At 37.0% G+C, this 25,621-nt stretch overlaps 2 protein-coding genes across 3 annotated transcripts; one reads left to right on the forward strand and one right to left on the reverse strand.

The window, feature by feature from the left end:
• Nucleotides 1-1,786: 1,786 nt before the first annotated feature.
• On the reverse strand, nucleotides 1,787-15,804 carry anxa6 (annexin A6). 2 transcript variants are annotated; one of them, XM_067457186.1, is made up of 25 exons: nucleotides 15,509-15,804; nucleotides 14,378-14,429; nucleotides 11,450-11,534; nucleotides 11,252-11,346; nucleotides 11,054-11,167; nucleotides 10,225-10,315; nucleotides 9,280-9,359; nucleotides 9,061-9,117; nucleotides 8,635-8,729; nucleotides 8,207-8,301; nucleotides 8,051-8,109; nucleotides 7,820-7,942; nucleotides 7,423-7,481; nucleotides 6,514-6,592; nucleotides 6,020-6,101; nucleotides 5,831-5,925; nucleotides 5,608-5,721; nucleotides 5,158-5,248; nucleotides 4,904-4,983; nucleotides 4,748-4,801; nucleotides 4,552-4,645; nucleotides 4,368-4,463; nucleotides 3,648-3,706; nucleotides 2,943-3,065; nucleotides 1,787-2,165 (listed from the first exon to the last, which is right to left on the reverse strand). In XM_067457186.1, the coding sequence occupies exons 2-25, from the start codon at nucleotides 14,384-14,386 to the stop codon at nucleotides 2,106-2,108; spliced, it is 1,989 nt and encodes a 662-aa protein (XP_067313287.1). In that variant the 5' UTR covers nucleotides 14,387-14,429; nucleotides 15,509-15,804; the 3' UTR covers nucleotides 1,787-2,105. The 2 variants fall into 2 exon arrangements, with proteins under 2 accessions (XP_067313287.1, XP_067313286.1); XM_067457185.1 differs by having other exon boundaries at nucleotides 2,928-3,065.
• A 1,983-nt stretch (nucleotides 15,805-17,787) lies between these two features.
• On the forward strand, nucleotides 17,788-23,055 carry LOC137092758 (cationic amino acid transporter 2-like). Its single transcript, XM_067457191.1, has 13 exons — nucleotides 17,788-17,859; nucleotides 18,738-18,817; nucleotides 19,096-19,465; nucleotides 19,585-19,740; nucleotides 19,844-20,009; nucleotides 20,553-20,689; nucleotides 21,292-21,514; nucleotides 21,591-21,727; nucleotides 21,900-22,002; nucleotides 22,080-22,210; nucleotides 22,317-22,483; nucleotides 22,644-22,752; nucleotides 22,836-23,055. The coding sequence occupies exons 3-13, from the start codon at nucleotides 19,102-19,104 to the stop codon at nucleotides 22,952-22,954; spliced, it is 1,812 nt and encodes a 603-aa protein (XP_067313292.1). The 5' UTR covers nucleotides 17,788-17,859; nucleotides 18,738-18,817; nucleotides 19,096-19,101; the 3' UTR covers nucleotides 22,955-23,055.
• The last annotated feature ends 2,566 nt before the right edge of the window (nucleotides 23,056-25,621 follow it).

Here is a 25,621-nt window from a genome sequence, read left to right on the forward strand (position 1 = left end):
TTTTAACTAAAGATGGCCTGACAACAGCTGCACTCACACAAAGACACGTCCGCACACACATAAACACAAGCGTGCTCTCACACATACACATAGCTGCAGACAAGAGTATAATGAATTGATGGCTTGAAGGCTCCTTTTTGACAGAGGAAGGCTGTTGTACAGAAAAAGATCCCTCAGTGCTTCTTCTCACACCCTGAAATCTGCAGATGACAATAAGGTTGCTGTCTGCTAAGCGGGAAACATCTCTCGAAACTGGTGCCCAGCCCAAGAGAACAGAAAATGTGTTCAATTCTCAAAAAAAGATTCTCCAAAATGATGGTCACAGGATATGTAATTAAGGTGTTTTGTGCATGGATAAATCCAATAAAAGCATAGATATATCTAAACATATCTAGTCTTATATATTTTCTCTTTTTTTTTTAGAATGCCATGCTTTTTTGGTTTGACGTCATAATGCATGATTGCATCTGTGAAAAGTAAATAACATCTACCGAACATCAAATATCACATGTACCATCTCAATTTATAACCAGATATTTCCTATTCAGAACAGACTTGCACAGATTAAAACGGGAGGGAATTTCCTTATCTTGTACGTCTATAATGTAAATTAAGTTAATGACTGATCTGGGTGAATCAGCTCTCTAGACCACTAATCAAAAAAGGACGTGAGAAACATCCTCTGCTGCGTGAAATACTGGATGTTAGGCCAGTGGTTTTAGGCAAGTGAAGTTGAGCCAAAACAGGTCCAAGGTTCTGAAAAGGGTCATGAGCAACAGGTGGAAAACAATGCTAAATGTAAATAATAAAATCCAGTTATATCATTGTACCTGAAAATCCAGTTATATCTTTGATAGTAACTTTTTTAAAGAAAGGAAAAACGAAAATTTAGGAAAAAAAAAATGTAATGAAAAACTACCCAAAATAAGTATACATAGAATGTAAGCTGCCGTGTTGGCAATGTAGCGACCAAATCTTTCGCTCTCACGCAAAATGCATGTGGATTTGTATTGAAACTGGATTTCGTACACAAATATTCACCAAACAACCCAGCTAACAAAAATATGTTCTATAAATTTGTTTTTTTTGTGTGTGTGTGTGTGTCTGTGCTAATGTTCCCAATAAGCTATGAAAACATTATTTCTGAATGTTAATATTTAAAAAAATATTCTTGGTTATACGAATGTTAAAGGGGTCACTGAAAAATGAAAATTCTTCTCATCTTTTTCTCTCCCTCAATGTAGTAAACCCCCATCCCCATCTATGGTAGTTAATGGGGTTGAGATCTGCTTGGTTACAAAAATTCTTCAAAATATCTTCTTTTGTGTTCAGTATCAGAAAGAAATGTTTACAGGTTTGGAACATCTTGGGTGAGTAAATGATGACAGAATTTTAATATTTGGGTGAAATATACCTCTAAGGGAACATTCCATTTTTATATATTTCAAACATTAAGGGAATGTTACTTTTCAATGTTCTCTAAACATTCTGAAACATAGTAACAATCAAAATGTTAGCTGAACATCCAACATCCAAAAAAAAAGAAGATCTTTTACTAACGTTTTGAGAATATTAAAGACCAGATAACTTGTAGAACGAACATTCAATATCGTAACTGTTAAAACAAACCCACTCTGAGAACATTCCCTAGCTGGCAATGAATTTCATGTAATATTATAGTTTACTTTTGAATGATAAAAAGTTTGGTACTGTGCTGGGTCATTATCTGACATCCAGTCCTATAAAACAAGTTAACAAAACAACATTGATGTCAACTTAACACAAGTTCAAAACTCGATCACGGTTTTTATTGCTTGGGTGATCAATTTAAACAGGGTGTTGGGTAACAAATAAAGCACTAGTAGAGTAATGCCACAAAAAGTGCTTTTAACAGTAAAAAAAATGTGTTTCATGCATGATTGCAGAAAATGGGACACGGTGTGGCTTTTGCATAGGTCACTAGCTTTGGCATAGGCATGGCAGCAGCAGAAGAGGGCATAAAAGCCGTACGTTGACTAGCGTCTCACAAACAATGGACTGGAACATAGCACATTGGTTGCTAGGCATGAAAATCCTGTGAAACATCCAGGACGGAGAACAATGTTCTAGTCCTCACCTCCACAGAGCATCAAAAGGGTTTTACGATAGTCTCCTGATGTGTCTCCCTGAGAAAAATAATACGATTTTGTCAGGCCAAACATTTGACCGATTTTGGAATAAAGCATCAAATCACACCCTAGTTTGAGAACATACATCATGATCATATCAGTGAAAGTTTAGTGTTGCATAATTAAGCTATTATGAAATTCACTGCATTACATAATTGCAAAGAGGTTCCTATAAACTTTCATAACAACTTTCTTTCCTTCAAAACCTAAAGTGCATTTCCATGGAAATAAAGTTTGAAAATGCAAACAAAAAGTGTTACGAAACCATGCAATCGATTTGACACACACCTTAAACACACACAGACTTGTTCTCTGCATGTTTTATCTAACAGTGCAAGCTTCTAAAAATAAAGCAAGCTGCCTTAGTTCATTTACATACTGGACCTAGTAATGTAACATAATAAGCCCAAAAGCAATGCACAAAATGTATAATTTTTTGGTGGTGTTATTGATCTGTGAAGGGAATTTTGACTACAGAGCCAGTATAGACCTGTTGTTGAACACTTCCTGTCTCCACTCTCTCCACCAATCAGAAGCAGCACACTGAGAGGAAGTCAAGCATGCAGGGGAAATTCCTAAACAGCTGAGTCGAGCAAATACACCGCAGGAACCTGTCAAACACTGTTCCCCTCAACTTAACTAAAAGAGGATGTACAACGCCTACAGTACGACAAAACAACATCTACACAACTAACGTCCAATCACACTAAGACATGCACAAAAGCATGCAGTAGATATGACAAGGGCCACACAACTTACAACGAACGTCTCTACCTGGATGAATTCATGCAAAGAGGCTTCATGGGTGTCCTTGAACTCTTTGCGGATGTTAAAGAGGTCAATCTCGGAGCGGGACACAATGATACGGATGAGAGCCCTGTCGTCTGTTCCCAGGCCCTGCAGGGAAAGTCACAGCGCTTAGAAATCTCTGGCAGGGCTGCTGATGCTTATGAAGCATAACATCAGCAATAGTGCAGATGCTCATCAATGTGACTCATAATCAAGTCTGAGAACCATTGCTGGCACAGATACACTGTCAACAGATGAGTTCTACATGACTGTTGCCTTACATCACTGTGTTTAGCCCACAAAAGACCATAAAACATGTTTCAGTAGAGCATGTCTTTAATCAGCGTCTTCATCACCCAACTTATTCATCACCCAGGGCAAAAGTTTTTGCTCAGAGATCAGCTCAGGAGATTTAACCGTGTCTTCGTTATGATTTATTTCAATATTGCAGATTTTTGTATCCTTTTGAATCAGAACACATTATTATTGAGACGTCTTCTGAACTCCAGACTTATGTGTGATTACTAGTGTCTGAGAAGCAGGAGCCTTAAACTAATTTCACCATTTGCTCCTACTTAAATATCATTCCTAATTAAGAGAAATTGAAATATTAACAATTTTTGTTTCCATTCTATGGGCACTTTGAGTGGACTGATGTAGAAGGAAATGTATTACATAAAGCACTTTTACCTTCATGGCTTTGTACAATCGGTCAGCAAAGTAAGATGGCTGATTCTTCACGCTTCGCACTGGAAAATGTAAACATGTTATTGATATTTATTTCAGAAGACTGGAGTCATACGATCTTTTTAATGTCAAATGTTATCAGAAATTTTGCTGATGTAATTTTTAAAGGGGTCATATCAGATCCCCAAGATAATGTTAGTCCATATTTTGTGCTAAAGTACTATTTAATTATTTAAGATTTGTTTAAGATGCATATAAAATGAACAGAAGTATTGTACTGCATGTAAATGGCTGCAGCTTTTCAATTTTAATTACTTAAATAAAGTTAGAATAAGAAAAAGGTTTAGGCATTAGTTCAACTAGGACTTTTATAAATGTGCCTTTATAAAACATTACTTACGTGAAAAAAAACATTACTAATGTGTGTCTTGAGACACAATGAATTGACCAGTGATTTCACAATGATTTTATATGTCAGTGAAAGTACCTTCAGTTAAAACAGCTTAAGCTAAAGCTAAATATAAACACAATAAATATAAACTTCCTCATCAGCATAAACCAGCTACATTTGACAGTACATTGGAATCAAAAGAGCAAGCAAAAGTTATTTTCTGATTTTATAATTATGAATTACAAAATCTGTATTATTAAAAATAAAATAAAACACAAAGTCATTTATTAGTGATTCATAGTGGTGCTCGGTCATTCTGACAAAGTTCTTACCGATAGCAAACATGGCATTTTTAAGGTCTCCTGACATCTCTTTCTTTATTATTTGTTCAATATCTTTATTGCTGCACCTCACAAATTCCTGGAACACTGGAGGGGATATAGCAAATGTTGGCTGAAGCGTTCATGAAAACATGTATTAGCATGTGTATCAGTACCCAACATGTGTTTGCATTACCTTTCCTCAGATGAGGGAAACTCCTTGTGCAGAGGATACTCATGAACTTGTCCTCCATGTCCCCAGAGTCTGCATTGCATGCATCTGCCAATTCCTTAAATTGGGTGAAAACATTCAATCTTATGACACTACTCTGGAATTACCTTTATACTTGGTAAACCAACAACAGTTGACAGCGTAAGTATTTCACACATACTTGGGCATCTTCCAAGGCCCTGGCCATGTCTGCAGGGCCCTCTTCACGGGCTCCCTGACAAACACCATTAGAGTGAAGTACATTTATAACAGGTTTATAAAGCACAAAGTATAAACTGTGGTTCAGTGTTTGAATGCGAGAACTGTGTAGTTGTACCTGTGCCAAAGCGATCAGGATCCTTTTGAAATGCCCAGATGTATCTGATGCGATGGCATCCTCCAAACTTTTTTTAAAGGCTGTGAAGGGGAACATTTTAATACATGGGTTAGGGTGACATAACGTGATGTATATCCTGCCTGTAAAATAAGAGACTCATATCATAGTAAATGACTTTTTGTCTGTGTTTAGCCTAGATAAATATCGCCACCTGCTGGACACATTACTCAATCTACAGCCAGGATTTTATTTACCACTCTTATAAGCAGAACACATCTCCTGAATCTCCTGGTTGCCCCTAGTGACCAGGATCTCAATCAACGCATGTTCATCGGTCCCTGCACCCTATTAAAAATGGAAAATACACATATTTAAGCATAAACAAAGTTATTTAATAGGAAAATGATTAAAATAATCTCAAGTATATGCATATTGCTAAAATACAGCTTTCAACTACATTCCTTTATCAGCACAGTAAAACTGACCACGAAAGAAACATTGGTAAACAAACAGTCCTTGTAGAGAAAAGACCATTACCTCTACTTTAGTTTGGAGAGGTCACTGACCCCCAGTGAACAAATGAACACAGATGTTCAGAATAACAAAAGAAGGTCGATCTGCTTAAATGATGAAACAGCCTTTTCTATAACTCAAATAAGATTTTGGTTTGGTTCCATAGTGCCGTCATAAATTATTCTGTGTACCTCCATGGCTTTCTTCATCATCTTGGCGTCAAACTCTGCTGGGGTCATCATGAGACCAAGGATGAGTCTTTGGAGGTTTTTGGACAGTTCTGATTTTAGGTCAGCCATGAGATCCTAATTGAAAACAACTTTATATATCAGCAAAATGCTAAATATTTTCACATTTACAGTAATTACAGTAATATACTGGGAACAGTTACAAAATTGGGCAGGACCGTCTTACCCGTCCCAAAAGAGATTTGAAAGTCTGTCTGATCTCCTGTCTCTGTGCATTGCTCCTTTGTGCCACAATGTCAATAATTGTATCTTCATCTGTGCCTGAAAAAACAGGAAATCATACATTAATTTTGCTAGTCTTAGCATCTATGGATAATGCATGCAATCAACCTTATCAAACAGTGTCTTTACGCACCAAAACCCTTCATTGCTTTTCTCAGTGCTTGCGCATCACTTGCAGGGTCAAAATTTTGATATGGTCGCACAGTTCCTCTTAACTAGAGATAGATAGAAAAGACAAAATTATATTAAAAAGAAAGACATGAACACTCTTTAATCAGACTTGCAATATCAACATATAAGCTTTAGTCATTCTCCTTTTGTTTCATATTGTAATTTTAATGTATACATTATCACAGCACAATCACACCAGCAGCATAAACACATGCTGCACATACACTGAGATCTGTAGGATGGTGTGACACTGAACTGACTGACTGGAAAGGTGTCACAGGAACTGGCAGTGAATCAAGACTCTGATTAGCAAATTGAGCAGCATTTGGATGCTATCTGTGCACAGACAAAAGCTTCACTGTATGCTTAGGGTGCATGACATAGACAACTCTAGCTTGGCCGGAGCAGAGGGTATTATGATACATGCCACTGAGAGAAAATGTGGGTGACACAAACCTGGATTTTGGTTGTGGAGCTGATTTCCCACATCTTGTAGGCAATCTGTGCAGCCTCCGGGAAGAACTCCCCTGCCATACTGAGAAACAAACAGCTCTTTAAACTTTTGTGCCGAGAAAATAACAATGTGTAGATTGAGGTCTTGACAAAAACTTCACATTCTTCATAATCATACTTCTCATGAGGGATTGAGGGCATGACAAGTTTCGGTTCTTGTTCTCTGGCCCTGGCTCACTGAAATCTGCAAGTACATCTAAATTATATAATATAGTTGTTGTTGTTTTTTATGGGGCATTTAAACACCCCACTTTTTGAAAGTTTGGGGTCAGTAAGAAAAAAGACAATGTTAAAAGAGATTTCTGTTGCAAATAAATACTGCTCTTATAAAATTTCTATTTATCAAATAATCCTGACAGACCACAAAATGCACAAAAATATGAAGCAGCACAACCGTTTCAACTGTGATAATAATAAAAAATGTTTCTTGAGCAACAAATCAACACATCCAAATGATTGTGAAGGATCATGTGACATTGAAGTCTGGAGTAATAATGCTGAAAATTTAGCTTTGCCATCATAGCAACAAATTACATTTTACTATATATATTCAAATAAATTGTAATATAAGAGACACATTTTTAAAAAATCTAGAAAAGTAATGTGCATTAAATGAAAATGTATAGAAAGACATAATCAAGTATTGTTTCTAAACATCTAAACATGCAGTATAACAAAACACATTGTCCTATTTTATGATGGACCAATGTCTCCCTCTACTGAATCTTCATAGTTACTGTAAACTTATTTACATATTGTGGAGTCAAACTCCACAATATGTAAATATGGGGGAATCAGGAAAATATTTTTTTAACATAAAAATCACACTTTTAAGACCTGAAAAATGCTTACTCATCATCTCCTCCACACAGTTTGAGCAGGGTACGTTTGTACTCCCCAGATGTGTCATCCTGTTGGGTTCACAATATATTATTTACTTTTTTAATTACAGACACATACAACATCTGCACTGTGTGTGTGTAAGTGTAACATCGGAATAAACCATATATATATATATATATATATATATATATATATATATATATATATATATATATATATATATATATATATATATATATATATATAGTTGATATATAAAACTATGTGACTACACAATGGATGACAATTGCAATTATAAGATCACAGAGAAAAGCTTCAATAACAGAATTGGAAATGATTTAAAATCATAATAAATAGATATGTGTGAACAGAATCAAGAATTCAAGTTTTGTTTGTGTATAGGCACCTGAATCATGTTGTACAGAGACTTCTCATAGCGCAGTCTGAAGCACTCTCTGATGTCCAGCATGTCAATCTCAGCGCGAGAGACCATAATGCGGATCAGAGTGTTATCAGCTGTGCCCAGACCCTACAGATAGATAAGGAAAAGACAGAGGATTAACTAAAAACCTTGAGAATTGCACTTTTACGCTTTACTTTTACTTGTTATAATTCATTATAACAAGGCTAACACAACCTTCATGGATTTGTAAAGGCGTCTGGCAAAGAACATGGGCTTACTCCAGATGCACTGGACTGTGGAAGATAAATTAAATAGCAGATTTTAGTAAAAATTAGTAAAAGTGAATGCTTTTGAGTGTTCAGGAATTGATTGCATGGTGCAAATGCATACCAACAGCCAGCATCAGTCTTTCGAAGTCTCCAGAGAGCTCACTCTTAATACTGTCCTCAATAGATTTCTCAGCAATTTTATGGTATTCATCAAATACTGAAAAACAAAAAAAATGTGTTTGCACTATGTCATAGAATTGATCCATGTTACATTGAGCAATCTTAATCTCAACATTAACCTTAATAATCAAAATGTATTACAAATCGTAATATTGCACAATGGTACATCATTTATAATCACAGATAATTTAGGTCAGTTTGTTGCACTACAAACTCTCTTTCACATTATTAAAAGCAGCAATCTGATGGTCAAATCTGATCGACGGTGCTGTGAGGAGTGTTACTGACACACAAGAGAGATTGTGTAGTGGAGGAGGGGTGCTAGTCAGCAGAAATCTCTGTGTCCAGTGTGTGGCTGCGGTTCTCATAACCAACTGCAAATGGGTCACACTACGGTTTCCCAGCAGCATGATGAATTTGGCCTCGTCTGTGCCCCACTGTGCCTCTCCTGCATCATACAGGTCCTACAATGAGATTGCGCACAAAATATTTTTTTAAGATGCAAGTCAAGAGGTCATAAACACACTTGTTAGATTGTTTGGTAGTGCAAACTAGATTCAATTGGTTTTCCTGTTGCTCTTATGCAATGAAAAGTCAAATTAATAAATAAAGGGCCATGGAATATTCAGTTTTATATGAGAATAAAGAGACTGCAAAGTTTAACATTGTGCACTCATTATAAAAAATATTTGAACACAGAAGGCTACAATTGATCAATGAAATACAATGTAATATTTTTTTTGTAGCACAATATATCTAGGGATCAATATCAGCCACACACGTCTTCACACTCACTTGAGCATCTTGCTCCACAAGGTCTTCACTAACAACATCATCTTCTTCTCTGGTCCCCTATGAAACAAGACAATTGCCATTATTAAACAGAAACAAAAAGTAGTCAATGTAAATTGAATGTCTCAGTATAAAACATTTCATAATCGATTTTAATCATAAATGACTAAACCTTGGGCTGCAGGTTTGATATCATAAATCAACATAAAAGATTTCACTCACCTGAAGCAAAACAACCAGCATCTTCCTAAAATGTCCAGATGTGTCCCCCAAAATGTCTTCTTCAAGGTCTCTGCCATATGCTGTAAGCACAAACATATACCCTGCGTCCCAATTCGCATACTATCCATCCTAAATAGTATTCGAAAATAGAATTAGTATGTCCCAAATCGTAGTATGTTGAAAAGAGTATTCCAAAGATTCCCGGATGGATTACTATTTCCGGTCCGAATTCACAGTATGGATCGATGGGCACTCTAACGGCTGATATTGCCCACAACCCATTGCGAGTTGGACGAGGATTCGATTAGAACTACAAACGCAGATAAAAAGCGTTAAAAAAACTACAAACATGACGGGTGTGAGAGTTCGACGGTTAAGTAGAGAAGTTTAGATAAAGGGGTTTGAGTGACCAACTATCAATATTTAACCTGACAAAAATATATTTATTCAGTGTTGTCACATTATATTTCACCTGCAGCAGCATTGAGAACTTTTGAAATGACACGTTTGGCCATTAACTTTTAAATGCATCATTATATTTAAACTGTAAATACATGAGGAGAGTCTCTGCATTAAAGACCCACAAATGGCAGATCAACGAGCGGCTACATTTCTCTCCGATACGGCAGGAGATTAAACTGAATGTGAAGGATTTGAACTGTGACGAATCTGACGATGATTGACAGGGCAGTTAAACGCTGACGGGATGCACGTAACTAAGCGACAGAGTCCGTTAAAGATGGCGAAGTAGTATGTCCCGAAGCTTGCATACTTTTCAGCTACACACTCAAAAGTATATACTTTTTCTTCACAAAAAGAGTACATACTTTTAGGACGTAGTATAAGTAGGCGAATTGGGACGCAGCAATAGTCAGGCTTTGCTTCAGTTCAAAAGAATATTGTTTTTTTTTGTTAAGTAAATGTTTTTAAATAATAATAGCTTACCGTCTTTGTATGCTTCCACCAGATTATGAATCTGCTCATTGGTTCTTGAAGCGAGGATTTCAATCAAACATTTCTCATCTGTTCCTGCTCCCTTTATAGCACAACAAGTAAGTTATTTTCTGAACAGAAAGCACATATTCAATCTCTTTAATTTGAAGGGATAATGGACAGTAAGCTAGTATAATTATCCAGAGGGAAATGAGTGCAGTTATTTGGCGGTATAGTAAAAATACAATACAAATGAGAGAAGAATTATTATTTTGTCATATAGTGTAAGTAATGCAAATGTTTTTTAAACCATGCATGGTAATTTGCAGAAAAATGTATAAACAGTAATTTAAGGGTAAACATCTGAACAGCTGAACAGCTGAAGCTAAGCAGGTCATACTAATAAATTATGTATTAATTGTCCATTGGGATATTCAGACATTTCTTTTTTCTTCAATGTGGGACATTTTTCTATTATTAAAGTTCCAAATGGTTGAATTCATTTTTCACCACCATAAAATCATGAAACAGATAACACTCCCAAAGAAAAAAGCTAACCATCATTTGATTAATTAAGGAAAATCACTTACCGAATCCTATTTAGCCATGGCAAAATAGATTCACAGGACAAAACATGCAGTAAGTAACAAAGAAACTACTATAGCTGATACTGCAATTTGTCTTTCAATGAATAATGCTTAGAGAATAGTTTAAGATGTCTACAATATATCAGCAACCAGCAATATTTTCAGTAAATACAATTATCTGTGCAAGTACAGCCAGCCACAGCACATTTAAATTGAAAATATCAAATGCACACATAATCTAGATTCTTATATACCTTAATGGCATCCTTGATTTCTTTGGCATCATGATAAGCTGGAGGTCTCATCAAACCCACAATCAGACGTTCAAACTTCCCAGTCAGCTCGTATTTCAGATCATCAATCAAATCCTGTAATCATGCAATTTTGATAAAAAACTTTTTTCCATTTTTTAAAAATCTATTATTAAATGCTTGCTGGAGATTTTCCTGTACCTGCCCATATTGTGATTTGTAGGCCGCACGGATCTCCTGCCTCTGAGCATTGCTTCGTGAGGTAATCAGGTCTAAGATGGCATCCTTGTCACTTCCTGTGACAGAAGAGAGAATTATTTTAAGTCAACATTACAGAAATATCCCAGCAGCCACTAGCTACATAATAAATATCTATAAATGAGGTGTCCTAGCACTCACCAAAGCCTTTCATAGCATTATAGAGCGTCTCTGCATCACTGCCTGCATCAAAGTCAGGGTGATCTTCAATCGTACCTCTGAATCCCTATACAGTGAGGAAAATAAGTATTTGAACACCCTTCTATTTTGCAAGTTCTCCCAATTAGAAATCATGGAGGGGACTGAAATTGTCATATAGGTGCACTATAAGAGACATAATCAAAAAAAAAAATTCCAGAAATGCCAATGTACGATTTTTTAACTATTTATTTGTAAGATACACCTGCAAATAAGTATTTGAACACCTGAGAAAATCAATGTTAATATTTGGTACAGTAGCCTTTGTTTGCAATTATAGAGGTCAAACGTTTCCTGTAGTTTTTCACCAGGTTTGCACACACTGCAAGAGAGATTTTGGCCCACTCCTCCACACAGATCTTCTCTAGATCAGTCAGGTTTCTGGCCTGTCGCTGAGAAACACAGAGTTTGAGCTCCCTCCAAAGATTCTCTATTGGGTTTAGGTCTAGAGACTGGCTAGACCATGCCAGAACCTTGATATGCTTCTTACAGAGCCACTCCTTTGTTATCCTGGCTGTGTGCTTCGGGTCATTGTCATGTTGGAAGACCCAGCCTCGACCAATCTTCAATGCTCTAACTAAGGGAAAGAGGTTGTTCCCCCAAATCTCGCAATACATGGCCCTGGTCATCCTCTCTTTAATACAGTGAAGTCGCCCTGTCCCATGTGCAGAAAAACACCCCCAAAGCATGATGCTACCACCCCCATGCTTCACAGTAGGGATGGTGTTCTTGGGATGGTACTCATCACTCTTCTTCCTCCAAACACGTTTAGTGGAGTTATGACCAAAACGTTATATTTTGGTCTCATTTGACCACATGACTTTCTCCCATGACTCCTCTGGATCATCCAAATGGGCATTGGCAAACTTAAGACAGGCCTGCATGTGCTGGTTTAAGCAGGGGAGCCTTCCGTGCCATGCATGTTTTCAAACCATGACGTCTTAGTGTATTACCAACAGTAACCTTGGAAACGGTGGTCCCAGCTCTTTTCAGGTCATTGAACAGCTCCTCCCGTGTAGTTCTGGGCTGATTTCTCACCTTTCTTAGGATCATTGAGACCCCACGAGGTGAGATCTTGCATGGAGCCCCAGTCCAAGGGAGATTGACAGTCATGTTTAGCTTCTTCCATTTTCTAATGATTGCTCCAACAGTGGACCTTTTTTCACCAAGCTGCTTGGCAGTTTCCCCATAGCCCTTTCCAGCCTTGTGGAGGTGTACAATTTTGTCTCTAGTGTCTTTGGACAGCTCTTTGGTCTGGGCCATGTTAGTAGTTGTAAAAAATAAAGAATATATTTTTTTAGTAAGCTTTTACATTAACATTTTCAGTCACACGCATTACACTAAACTAAAAAACATAATTTAGGTTGCTCTTGGGTGGGACAGCCTATGTGTTTATATAATCCTAAAATAAAATATTACTATAACAATCGGACTCTCCCTCATCTGGCCTTTGCTCCAAACTCAGAGGCTCAGACGGGACTAAGGACAGCTGACACCTGTCAGTGCAGAAGTTGTGTATTATGGTCAGTAGCAAAGGGCTGTTTGTGTGTGACAGAGAGAGAGAGAGAGAGAGAGAGAGAGAGAGAGAGAGAGAGAGAGAGAGAGAGAGAGAGAGAGAGAAAGCTTGCATGCAACTTAAATGTCTGTAACCTTACACTTTCAACCCTATTGAATCTACAGGATATCGTTCCCCTTCAGAAAGCTGCAGATCTCACATCTGACAGGGCATAAATGCTACATGACTGTGCATTTCCAAAGCTCCTCTGAACTCGCTGCTACCTACATTTATTTCCCCATAACACTTGCTGCCGTGCCTTAGTATAAAAGAGCACAGATCCAGAGTCCTCCCCCTCTCATGCTTCTCTGCACATGCTCAAGGCCTGTCCTGCAGATATCGCTCAACACAGCAGCTGTGCATGGGCTTCCACGTCTACAGCAACAGACCCCAGCAACGCTGATCACAGCAAACAAACATCCGGCCAGGCACACTTTTACAGTATTATTATATAAGAAATATTATAATATTATAAGTCACACAGTAGCAAGTCAGTTACTTCCTTTCAAGAAATATCTAAGATGTCAATGTATATAAAAAATAACATGATAAACTATTAGAGGTTATCAGTGTATTACTATGAGGCTTCTATGGTGTTTTTAGGGTGCTAGGTCATAAAAACACCCCAAATCTTTTTAATATTCTGGTGCCTTGCTCAGGTCAGTCCTTTTAAGTCAATTTAAGTCTATGGAGTTTTTTTCTTTCTATCAATCATTTGGCATTTGACAATTCTGATCACTTAAAAGAATAATAGCTATCCTTTCCTCAAAAATATATATTTGTGGTATTCATGTGCACAGTACAAATAAGGTTTAATACTTGCAGAGGTGTAGAGGTTTATTAAAATCCCTAATCCTTACAAAAGCAATAGCAATAGTGATGCACTAATGTTTTATCAATTATTAGTGTGCTTAAATAATAGATTGGCTACTATACATTTCAAGTTGTCTAAATGTTATATCTAAACAAGATATTGTTTCAAAAACTAAGCAAAAATGAAGACAATGTGCACAGGTCTACATGTGGCATAGTGGTTTTCCAGCAGATCTAATTTTTTAATGAGCAATTCATTGACCTCTAAGATTCCATAAAGAAAACTCTGACATTCTACACTCCCTGAGTGACAATAGATGGAAAACATGATTACAATGAGAAAGGAGACAGAGATCATGTCTTGCTATATGGCCATTCTTTCTTGCTACATGACCAAATGCAAATTGTACTTAAATATCCAATTGTCAGCCTCGCATACAGCAAGCAGACAAAGTGATGTAGAAATTTAAATAATTAAAAAAATGTAAATGATGTAGAAATACTTTGCCCATGTTTGATCAGTTGCTAGTTGCCAATGGAATGATAATCTTGAACCTGGAGAGAGAATTAAGAAGAAACATGTTAACTTTCAGAATATCCTCTGTTTTTGAGTTATGCATATTATAAGCCACAGTGCCAACTGTAGATATGTTTATCTAAAGTCCTAATTTGCCATGTAAATAAGTTCAAAATGCATTGCGGCAGAAGCCTATACATATTTCCGTAAGATTACTTCGAGTTAAGTAACCTTCAAACCTGTTTAAACTTTTTAACCTGTTTAGCCCCATAAATAATTTCCCCCAATTCAAGCCATTTCTACTCCCTATAGGATAAAATGCAGAAGGCAAAGTCACATTTTCCACAGGATACTCGTGGCTCCACCCTCTGAACTTATACTATGCTCTCTTTCACTACATAATCAGGCAAATAAAGAACAGGGAACTTTCAGTGATGGAAAACGTTCAGTCTGCAGCTCACTGGAAATTGTATTCTCTGTTATAATGTCAACCTTATGCACAAAACACCCAGAGGAGCAGTTACTGTACAATGATAAATCATCAAATCTCTAGCTTCTTCTTAATATGTAATTAATGATTGTGCACTCTCACTCTGCAACCCTTTATAAAAGAAAAGAAAAAAGAAAGAAAGAAAGAAAAATAACAGGCACCTTTTATTAGTATTGTTTAAGGTTGTAAATGTGAGTAAGTCCAAAAATAGTAATGTCTCTCTGTCTGGTGTCAGGAATACATCAAGGTCTGAGATAGACATTCACACAGCCACACCCAACCAATAGGCTACCAAAAACTATATTTAAATCGACCAAAAATGAATGCAACCCATTCTCAGCTTATCTAATATGATGTATAAAACATTACTACTATCATAACTACTATCATAACCATAACATGTTTGGTTTATAATCCACTTTTTTACATTTTGAATCATTTTACATATGTTTATTCTATAAAATGTTATGTCTATATTACAACGTCTAAGGTGATAGTAAGAATGTGAAAGCCTCTATATGAACACTAGTTATAAAAGTGGTACCATTTGGATATGACACGCGCCTATGCTACAATATGCGCCCCGAAACACCGATATTTGCTAATATATTACGTTATAACTTTTACCTTAATCGCAGAGAGAATTTGATGGTGGTCCGTTGCCTCTTGTCAGGGGTCTTGCTGAGAAACGTTCGCGCGAGTATCAGCTGTTCTTCTCTGACGCAACGCATGCGGCGCAAATGGCTCGGATAATTTAAGGATAACCAGCTATGATGTAATGTCCACGGCTGACGTGTCGTGATACCCAGTTCTCACAAATGACGTGAAGCAAAGGATTACTACGGTGAAGACGTGAGCCGATGGTTTTCCGGTCATTAACTGCAGTGCACCCCCTGACCTAATCTGCATGCAGCATATTTGGGGATTCCTGAAGTCCTGAGTCAAGATGAACATTCGAGAAATATAAACACAGTATTTGTGAGGTTAACGGTGAACTCGCAAACTTTGCCAAATATTTTTTACGCATATAGCCTAAAAAATAATTTTAAAAAAAGATCACAAATTAATATAATCAAATGTAGGATAATTAAAGCAGCCTTATAAATTATAATTCTTCATGGCGTGAGTTGCCTCTCATGCCAGCAGTGGCATCGATGGCATGTAATTTACATAGTTTTCTTTAAATTAGCTTATTTAAAAACATAAACATAAAAGGAACATACCTGAGACATCAAGTGCTGAGCCATTGGCAATAAGTGTCAGTATATCCAAACCACTGTTACTTTTGGGATAGACCTACATAAGAGGCAGCTAAAGGACAAGTAAGCTAGTGCACATTTAATAGCCTAGTAAGCCTATAAAACTACATTATTAATTATCAGACTTCTATTTCATATTATGTGCATGCTATGATGCCCAACAACTTTAAAACTATAACTTTAAAGTTTTTCTATTTGAAGTGTAATAAGATATCCTTATTGGGGGGGGGGGGGAGAAACAAAACTATTTAAGTGCTATTAGTATACCAATTACTAAGAACTGCAATACTGCATGCGTTCTGTGGAAGAACATTACAGCCGGAGCTACTTTCATCTGTTCATGTCTATGGCGAGTCACGCAGGGACTGTGCTCCTCCGCAGTGGTTCCTACCAGACCAGTCTGAAATTGTTCCAATATAAACACTTATTATAAGGGTAGCATAATGCTTCATAGTAAGACAAAAACATGGTTTGGAAAATGGATTCATGTTGTACATTCCCATTGTATAATTTTTGTAAATGAAAAAAAGTTATGGACAGCAGCTTTAAATACTTTATGAACAAACTGGTATTTTTGTTTTGTTTTGTAAGGGTGTTAAAGCTGTAAATAATACTAAATAATAAATCTTCTCCTAAAGCAAGGACCTGCATCCAAACCTGCTTCCTGGGCCACTATATTGTGTGTGCGTGTGTGTGGATCGATTGGCTAAATGAACCAGTGAAAAAGTTATCGGGGAAACATGATGCCTGGATATGCAAACTGGCCAGTATTCATGCAGTGGCATGTTTTTTAAACTGTTTATATGAACAGATGCATTCAGATCTGCATCCAAGTACAAAGTCAAACACAATGACTTATGAGTCAACTTTAAGAGAAAAGTAGAATGCTGTTCTGATGGTATCCAATGGCTGACCATGTCTGCCTTGGCATGAGATTGGGACAGGGCTATTTCTGTCCAACCCTTTGGTCATTCCAGTAAGAGGGTGAGGAATTCAAGATCAGAACAGCATAGTAGAGCAGAACGGAGGTAGAGGGGGCCGATATGGTCACTAGTCATTTACAGTAAACTTTTCTCTCTAAAATAGCACTTTATATTATTAGAATTAGAGAAGGATTTAGGTAGGCTACTGTCAAACCCTTTTTTTAGTTATTGGTAAAACCAGATTTAATTGCAGGAATCACAAAATGTGTTATATTTATTATAGTGACGATTTCACTATAAATCATGAAGGTCACCGTCCAAGCACTGATTTCTTTGTAGACAGTAAACAGCAAGGTATGGCAAAGCTGTGCTGCCATCTAGTGTACAGAAAGTGAAGCAGACTTAAAACGTTTGTAAATTATTTAAAAGAATGTCCTGCTTCTTTCTTGTATGAAACAATGTCCTGTTTTGTTTTGTAAGTATTTGCTGAAATAGAAAGTCATCGTAACCTCACAGAAATGATACAAAAGGTTTCCATCTTTGGTTTCCAACGTGGAATTATATCCTCACCCTGCGCCTTGGCTGCAATTATGAGCACATTATGGGGCCAGTGAGAAATGCGGAAAGAAAGGCTACTTTGTTGCTAATGCCATAGAGTGGGTGGGTCAAACAATCCACTCTTGTATATATTGTTGTGAAAAATCATTTGCCCTCATTGGTGTGAAAGGAATAGATATATTTAGGCAAAGTCATTACAAAGTTTACAGACTGAAACCTTCTCTGGACACAAATTAAGGTAACGAAAAAAACATTTACTTTCTAATAAGAGACATCAAGAAGTCATTATTTTGCTGATAAAAACAATTATATATATATATATATATATATATATATATATATATATATATATATATATATATATATATATATAAATTAGAAATACCTTAGTTCAATTGTCAGTGTAAATGAATGCAAAATTAATTAAACAAATAAATAAGAAAAATACTAAAAATCCTACTTCACATAGATTTAGAAAACATTAAATAATGCAAAATATTTCTTACATAAAATTTGCAAAAAAGTTAAATGATTACAGTTGAATAGTATTTTTTTTTTTTTTTTTTTGACATACTGAGTTCTGTATGTTTAGCCTGACATGCCACATGATCGGTGCTATAAAGTAATGGTATGCAGCAGTAGATTCCTTGCAGGATTAGGAGGGATCATTAATCTCATGCTGGCAGATTACAGAAAACCACCACACAAAGAGAACGTGTGCCAGTCAACCACTGCCAAGTCATGAAGGCAGCTTTGTCTGTCCTTCTTCATAACTATCTCATGGAGCCTCAGAACAGGCTTCTATATCTAAATGAGTTCAGAAAAGGATAAGTTAGGTTATATGAGTAAAATTAGTTGTATAAACCGGTACTTCAAAGAAAAGAACCAGTCAGTTTGATTTTAATACATATTAATAAAGTAAAGGCTAAAAAGTTCAAGTGGTAAATTTATTTCAAAATCACTTGAAGGATTTAATAATTCAAAGTGGATTGATTTTGCTCATTTTTAATTCTGTAGCTAATTAATTAAAACATTTTTTTTTTGAGGCTGACAAGATATTTAGTGAGATAGCAGTGATCTTTTAATTCTTAAATTAGATATCTGTTTTTCCTTTAGGGGTTCAAAGGAAAGAAACAAAGAAAAAACATCTCAGCACTTGTGAAAACATGAAGAAATCGTGAAGACATTGTGATAAGGTAAATGGGAGTGTGTATATTATGTAAATGACTTGTCATTCTAAAGGCATTGATATTGACAAATATTTAATTTTGCGAGATGAACTAAGGATTATAAGCAAGTTACAGGCTTTTGCAGGTAAACCATTGTGTGGTGCATGAATTGTTTTAAGAAATGCACTGTACATGGTTTGCAAATCTTAAGGATGAATCAAGAAATCGACCAAAGCGACTGAGAACACTTTTAGCATTAGCCCTTTGTTATCACTTGAAATTGTTCACTTACTCACCTCTAACAGCCAATAATGCAATCGATGAGGTCTTTCCTGAGGGGCCTGTGCCGCAGGAAGCCCCTGGAACCGGAGGGAGAGGTCTCCACATTTCGTCGCTGTCTTACGACTTTGGACCTGGTGGCTTTGGGAGTGGGCAGCACTTTGGGGGCTGGAGTCTACGTGCTCTCTGGGGAGGTGGCCCGGACCCAGGCTGGGCCAAGTATTATCGTCTCTTTCCTCATTGCTGCTTTAGCTTCTATCTTTGCTGGTCTCTGCTATGCTGAGTTTGGTGCAAGGGTTCCTAAGACCGGATCTGCCTATCTGTACAGCTATGTCACTGTAGGAGAGGTGTGGGCCTTCATCACAGGTTGGAATTTGCTACTGTCCTATGTCATTGGTAAGTAGAAATTAAAGGCCAATGAATATGCAAGATAGATAGATATGCAGACAGACAGAACAACTGATCAATAGACTGGGTAAAAGGTCAAGTACTAACATCGCTTTTTTTTGGTTTAGGCACATCAAGTGTGGCGAGGGCATGGAGCGGTACATTTGATGATCTCATTGGAAATGTGATGGCTGATTTTTTCAGCAAATATGCATCCATGGGTCTGCCTGGCCTGGCAGCCTACCCAGACTTATTTGCAGCTGTTCTCATAATGATTCTCTCTGGTATCTGACTATACTATACTAATCATACACCATCTATTTCACTATTCTATATGTAGCATCTATGGTAATGGCTTAGACATTATCTTCAGCATTTTTCTTACAGCTCTTCTTGCATATGGCGTGAAAGAATCAACCACGGTCAACAAGATATTTACAAGTGTTAACATACTGGTGTTGATATTTGTCATCACTGCTGCCTTCATTAAGGGACACCTGCAGAACTGGTTTATCACAGAAGAAATCCTCCTGAATGCAACAGCAATGCATAAGTAAGAACATCCATATTTATAGTTTATTGGAATTTTCAGTATACCGGTATTTATATTTGATGCAATTTATAATCCTTTCAGTGTATAAACATTGAAAAAAATCAATCTGAACGTTATATCAATACAGTTGTGGCTGTGTTCAGAATAGTATACTAGCATACATTATACTACTGCTGCAGTAAACTGTACATACACAGTATGCACATTTTGATACACAAAAAACCTACTCCATTTGCAAAAATAAAATCTGTCACAATTTGACCTGACTGCCAAAATCTAAATGCTACACAAAATGTTTATTTTCTAGTGGGCTGGACGCCATTTGCTAAATTAAACAAGCGCTACAAATTTTGTTACATGACCTCACTGCAGAGTTGAGGTCATGTGACAAAAATGTAGCATACTACTGCTTAAAATGTAACATACTTTTTTTTAACTGTCAAACTATTAAGGCAGAAATAGTAGCATGCAAGTGCGATTCCAAATTCAGCCAAATCCTTAGGTCTTTTCTGAAATTGCTTTGCTTTGTTGGTTTTTTTTAAGAAACCTGACATCCACTGTCAATGTCACGAGTGAGTACGGAGTTGGTGGTTTTTTTCCATTTGGATTTGAAGGAACACTGGCAGGGGCAGCTACATGTTTCTATGCATTCGTTGGCTTTGACTGCATTGCAACTACAGGTAAATCTGTAATATATATTTTTTTAATATTCAAAACTTGAACAAACATTTAAGCTACCATTCAAGTCTCTTTATTTAAAATAACTGTTTTATTATTTGAATATATTTCAAAATATAATTTATTCCTGCTATGGCAAAGCTGAATTTTCAGTATCATTACTCAACCTGTTCACAAAAGAGTACAACATTTTACCTTTTCTGAGTACAAAATTACTTAAGGTACAAGTCAAGTGGCCGTCACTGGGGTGGTACCCTTAAGGTTAAATTTTTGTACTTCTAAGTAGAGGAAAATAATCGTATAATTGTACCCTAAGAATCAATTGTATACATTTAAAGGTACGTTTTGTTCCCCGAGTACCTCCGCTGTACCTTTTTTTCTGAGAGTGCATGATCCTTAAACTTTTGTGAAAACCATTCTGCACTTTTTTTTCTTCAAGATTCTTTTTTACGACGATTTTTGTTCAATTAAAATTTTCTTTGCTGAATAAAATTATTAATTTCAATGTCTTTTTTTCAAAAAAGTCTTATTGACCCCTAATATATGAACTGTAGCATATCTATTTTCATCAGCAGTCATAACTGTATGAATACTGGTTTTCTAGGCGAAGAGGTGAAGAACCCTCAGAAGTCTATACCTGTAGGTATTGTGGCCTCTCTGCTTATCTGCTTCCTGGCATACTTTGGCGTTTCGGCTGCTCTCACATTGATGGTGCCATACTACCAACTCAACATTCAAAGTCCTCTGCCTGTGGCCTTTACTGACATTGGCTGGGCTCCGGCAAAGTATGTTGTGGCGGTCGGGTCCCTGTGCGCTCTGTCAACAAGGTAAAAAAAGGTCAGAGAGAGAATTGAATCTCTATTATGTATCAGATCAGTTACAGACATTTCATTTAATCTGCAGTCTCTTGGGGTCTATGTTCCCAATGCCCCGTGTCCTGTTTGCCATGGCCAGAGATGGACTCATGTTCAAATCGCTATATAAAGTCAGCTTACGGCAGAGTCCAGTGGTGGCCACACTATCCTCTGGAACTGTGGCAGGTAAGTGGGCTGGAAAAAACGTATCTACAAATCGGATCTCTTAATTCAGCCTTCTTTTTCATCTCTCTCACACTAAGCCAAATCATAAGATTATGAGATGAATAGTAAATAGACTGCAGCTTTTGTTTAAAACACAAAAGCCCTGGTAATCATGTGCTCTGCTTTATTCCAGCAATAATGGCTCTTTTATTTGACCTGAAGGCATTGGTTGATATGATGTCGATTGGAACACTCTTCTCCTACACACTTGTGGCTATTTGTATTCTCATACTAAGGTTGTATTCCCAGCTCCACACTTCCCTTCTAGCACCATGATGCAAATCTTTGAAGTTAAAAATGTTTTCTTTCAAAGGTATCAAGAGACAGCTTCAGAGGAAGATGATTTGCGCACACCCACAACCTCCATGTTTGGGTTTTTAAAACCCCCTGCGTACCCTACCAAAGAAACTTCAAACAATGTCACAACCTGCACAGTTTTTCTTGGTGTGTAGAAAACCACAACATATTGAAATTATACATAAATTACACAAAAATATGTCCATATACAGTAAGCAGTGAGCAAATTGATTTTTGATCTTTGCTGTTGCAGTTGTGTTGGTGATTATTCTGTCACTGCTGATGAGCAAATCTATCAGATCTTTGTTGTTGCTGGAGATCTGGAGTGTTGTGAGTGTATGTGTGATCCTGGTCATAATATTCCTCACAGTCTTCATTATTTGGAGGCAACCCCAGAACCCAACCAAAGCCTCCTTCATGGTAAGCACAGGACTTTCTGAAGCAAAATCTTTATCATGCAAATACTATAAAAAAAACGTTATAATGTAATTTAATATAATGTAATCTTATATAGAAGCACCTGATTTATGAAAATATTTTATAAAAAATAAAATACAAATCTCATATTTAATGACCACAGGTACCGTTCTTGCCTTTACTCCCTGTGGTGAGTGTGTTCATTAACATTTACTTGATGGTTCAACTGGGAGGAGACACCTGGGTTCGCTATGCTGTGTGGATGGTTGGGGGTATGTGATGCCAAATATGAAATGCTGTTGAAAGTCAAACCTAAATTTATGGTTTAAAATGGGTTTCTATCTTTTTTGTGCAGGATTCCTCATATACTTTGGATATGGAGTGAGGAACAGCGTCCAGAGGCAAAGGTTACTCTGCAGTCAGGTCACCATTGAAACCATTGAAACCAAATCTGATAAAGATGGACCAAAATAAATGTATAAACCACAAGAAGTCTGGATATGCACCTGTCATATCCGTAATTAGATGCCAGTTCAGCAAGAAGTTCTTTCTATGTTTCTTTCCTTTTCTTCTCTTTTTACTAGCTCTTTCAATGTATTTGCAGTGAAATAACCACTGCCTTTTTATACTTTTGATAATAAATGAATAAATAAATAAATAATAATGCTGAATCTTCAAGTTGACTGAGATATTTTATTAAATTATACACCACCGTTCAAAAGTTTGGATTTTTTAATGCAATTAAAAAAAGTCTCTTATGCTCACCAAGGCTGCATTTATTTGATCAAAAATACAGTAAAAAGAGAAACATTGTGAAATATTATTTCAATTTAAAATTCTATCTGTTTTCTCTTTTAAAATATTTTGATGATGGAAAACTGAATTTTCAGCAGCCATTACTGTCATGGATTGGTAAAATGAAGGTGATTTATAATGCAGTGTAACTTCATTAAATAAAACAAAAGAGTACAAAACCCAATATGAAGATAATCCAAGAAGCATAACAGTGTGCATGAAACACAAACACCACAATGAACTGAAGAAACTGAGAGCATTAGCCTACACATAGCCTAGAAATCTAGACGCACCATAGCGGCAGCAAATCTAATCTGCCTGCGAGTGTCGTCTAGCAACTCTCAATACCCTTCTGAGCTGTAATCGCCAAACTCTTGCCGGGCCAATCACATCGTGTATAGAGTCGGTGGGCGGGGCCATAGTGACGACGGCCGAGTTGCGTTTGGGTGCTTCTAGTAAACATAGAAACTGGTGAACGGCGGTCTTTCGAATCAGCTTTGACCACGACTCTGGAAGACTTGGAGTTAAGCTTTTCTCTGAGAAAAGAACAAAGAACGGCACTGAAGTCATTCTTAAGAAGGGAAGATGTGTTCGGAGTTTTGCCGACCAGATACAGCGAATGTTTAATCTTAACCTTCGTTGCCCTGGTTGGTTGTAGCGCTATCCTATCGCGTGCAGAGGGAGTTTGAAAGACAACCGTTTATCCCGCCCCTCTGATTGAGCTGTCAATGGTGAGTTTTTTAGACCAAACATTTTGATGTGGGTCTGGCTTGTCAGGCAAGCCTACACAGAGAACTAATGATAAAATTAGGAAGAGGTGTGGGTAAATCAATGAAACTGATTAGGCTAATCATGACAACATTAAATGAAAACCGTCTAATGTTGCCACATCAGGGCTGCCTCCGAATCCAAATATGATGACTCGTGAATCGTACCCATAAGATTGATGCTGCGTTCCAGTTCGTTTTTATCATGCCCTTCACTCGCAAACTTCCCTCCGTCTCGTTCACTCGGATGTGCGTCATTGCTTACGTTGCATGAGTGCCCAGTACTGGCGGAAACTTTGCAATGAACTGAACTGGAACGCCCTAAGCACTTGATCACTTGGAATCCACTACCGAGTTGATTTATTATTAGTGTATGTTTATATGTTGAACTTTAATCTCGTCCAAATAGACGCTTTATTAAACAGTACATAAAGTATTGGATGAAAATATCATTTGAAACATCTGTGTATTTGAGTAATATTGCATTTATTTAACTTCAGCTGTGATAAAGTTTGCAAACGCAGTGCAAGCGTCACCACGGGAAGCAGAAAATGTCCGACTTCATGTCTCCGTTTGCAGTTCCTCCCTATGGAAGGCCAACAGGGCCACAACGTGTGAAACTGACGTGTTAACATGTAATGTTTACATGTCAGTTTCACACGTCGTGGCCCTGTTGGCCTTCCATACCTCCCCGCCTGCACTTGGCTTCTCTCGCCGATCGCATGCATCCAGCAGCACCCGATGTCGAACACACCTAGTGTTTCGTTGCGCAATGACGTATGAAGCGCAGGACCGGTTGCTGAGCCTGGTGTCTATAAAAGGTTTTCTTTGACTAGCAAGGAAGTATTCAGCTCTGAAACTTAAAGGATATTCTTATTTTACCATGACCTTTTATATATCAAAAGCTCAAGGGAAAGTTGATTTCTCAATTAATCACCCCTTTAAATCACGCTGATACCAAACAATTGATCAGTATGTTTTTCATCATGATTTTAACATTGACAGGTTTTGTTTTTGTATTTGGTTTTTGCATGTAACAAAATGTAGGCATGGCAAACAATTTGGGAGATTTCATCCTCTTCTCATTCAAGCTGTACTTGCATAACTAGAAAATAGCTCTTCAGAGGAGTTTCTGATTGAACTGATACCCTTAAGGGACTTTAATCTCGCTTTCAACTCTGAGGGCACAAAAGAACAATAGTACCATTCACAAAATCCTACCTGTGGCATACTAATCAGATTATTAAATCAAACAGAAAAGCTCAGAAAACTGGTTCATTCTGCAGCAAAGGCAATGAGTTTATAGGTTGATAGTATGTTATGTAATTTGTAGTGAAATTGCATTTATGCTCCAGATAAAATACCAATTCACAATATGTGTGGGTCCATTTTAAGTTTACCATGCGTTATTACAAGTTACCATGTAGTTGTGACAGATATTTTCACAGCTAGCAAACCTTAGACTGGTGACTGGTGAGTTTTTACAGCTAAATAAACATTGTCTGCTTTTTCAGTTGGATGGCCAGTTCTCCTCAGCCCCTGATTGGTAGAATGAACACAGAAAGGATCCACTGAGTGT

Source organism: Pseudorasbora parva, chromosome 11 (assembly GCF_024679245.1).
Source record: "Pseudorasbora parva isolate DD20220531a chromosome 11, ASM2467924v1, whole genome shotgun sequence".
Classification (NCBI taxonomy): Eukaryota; Metazoa; Chordata; class Actinopteri; order Cypriniformes; family Gobionidae; genus Pseudorasbora; species Pseudorasbora parva.

Coding starts and splice junctions, on each gene's coding strand:
- anxa6 (XM_067457185.1), bottom strand. Junction 5,722..5,830: donor TCAAATCTCTTTTGGGACGG/GTAAGACGGTCC, acceptor GTTTTCAATTAG/GATCTCATGGCTGACCTAAA. Junction 3,707..4,367: donor AAATGCCATGTTTGCTATCG/GTAAGAACTTTG, acceptor TACATTTTCCAG/TGCGAAGCGTGAAGAATCAG.
- LOC137092758 (XM_067457191.1), top strand. CDS start 19,102: ATGCAATCGATGAGGTCTTTCCTGAGGGGCCTGTGCCGCAGGAAGCCC. Junction 19,741..19,843: donor TCTCATAATGATTCTCTCTG/GTATCTGACTAT, acceptor TTTTTCTTACAG/CTCTTCTTGCATATGGCGTG. Junction 22,753..22,835: donor TGCTGTGTGGATGGTTGGGG/GTATGTGATGCC, acceptor TTTTTTGTGCAG/GATTCCTCATATACTTTGGA.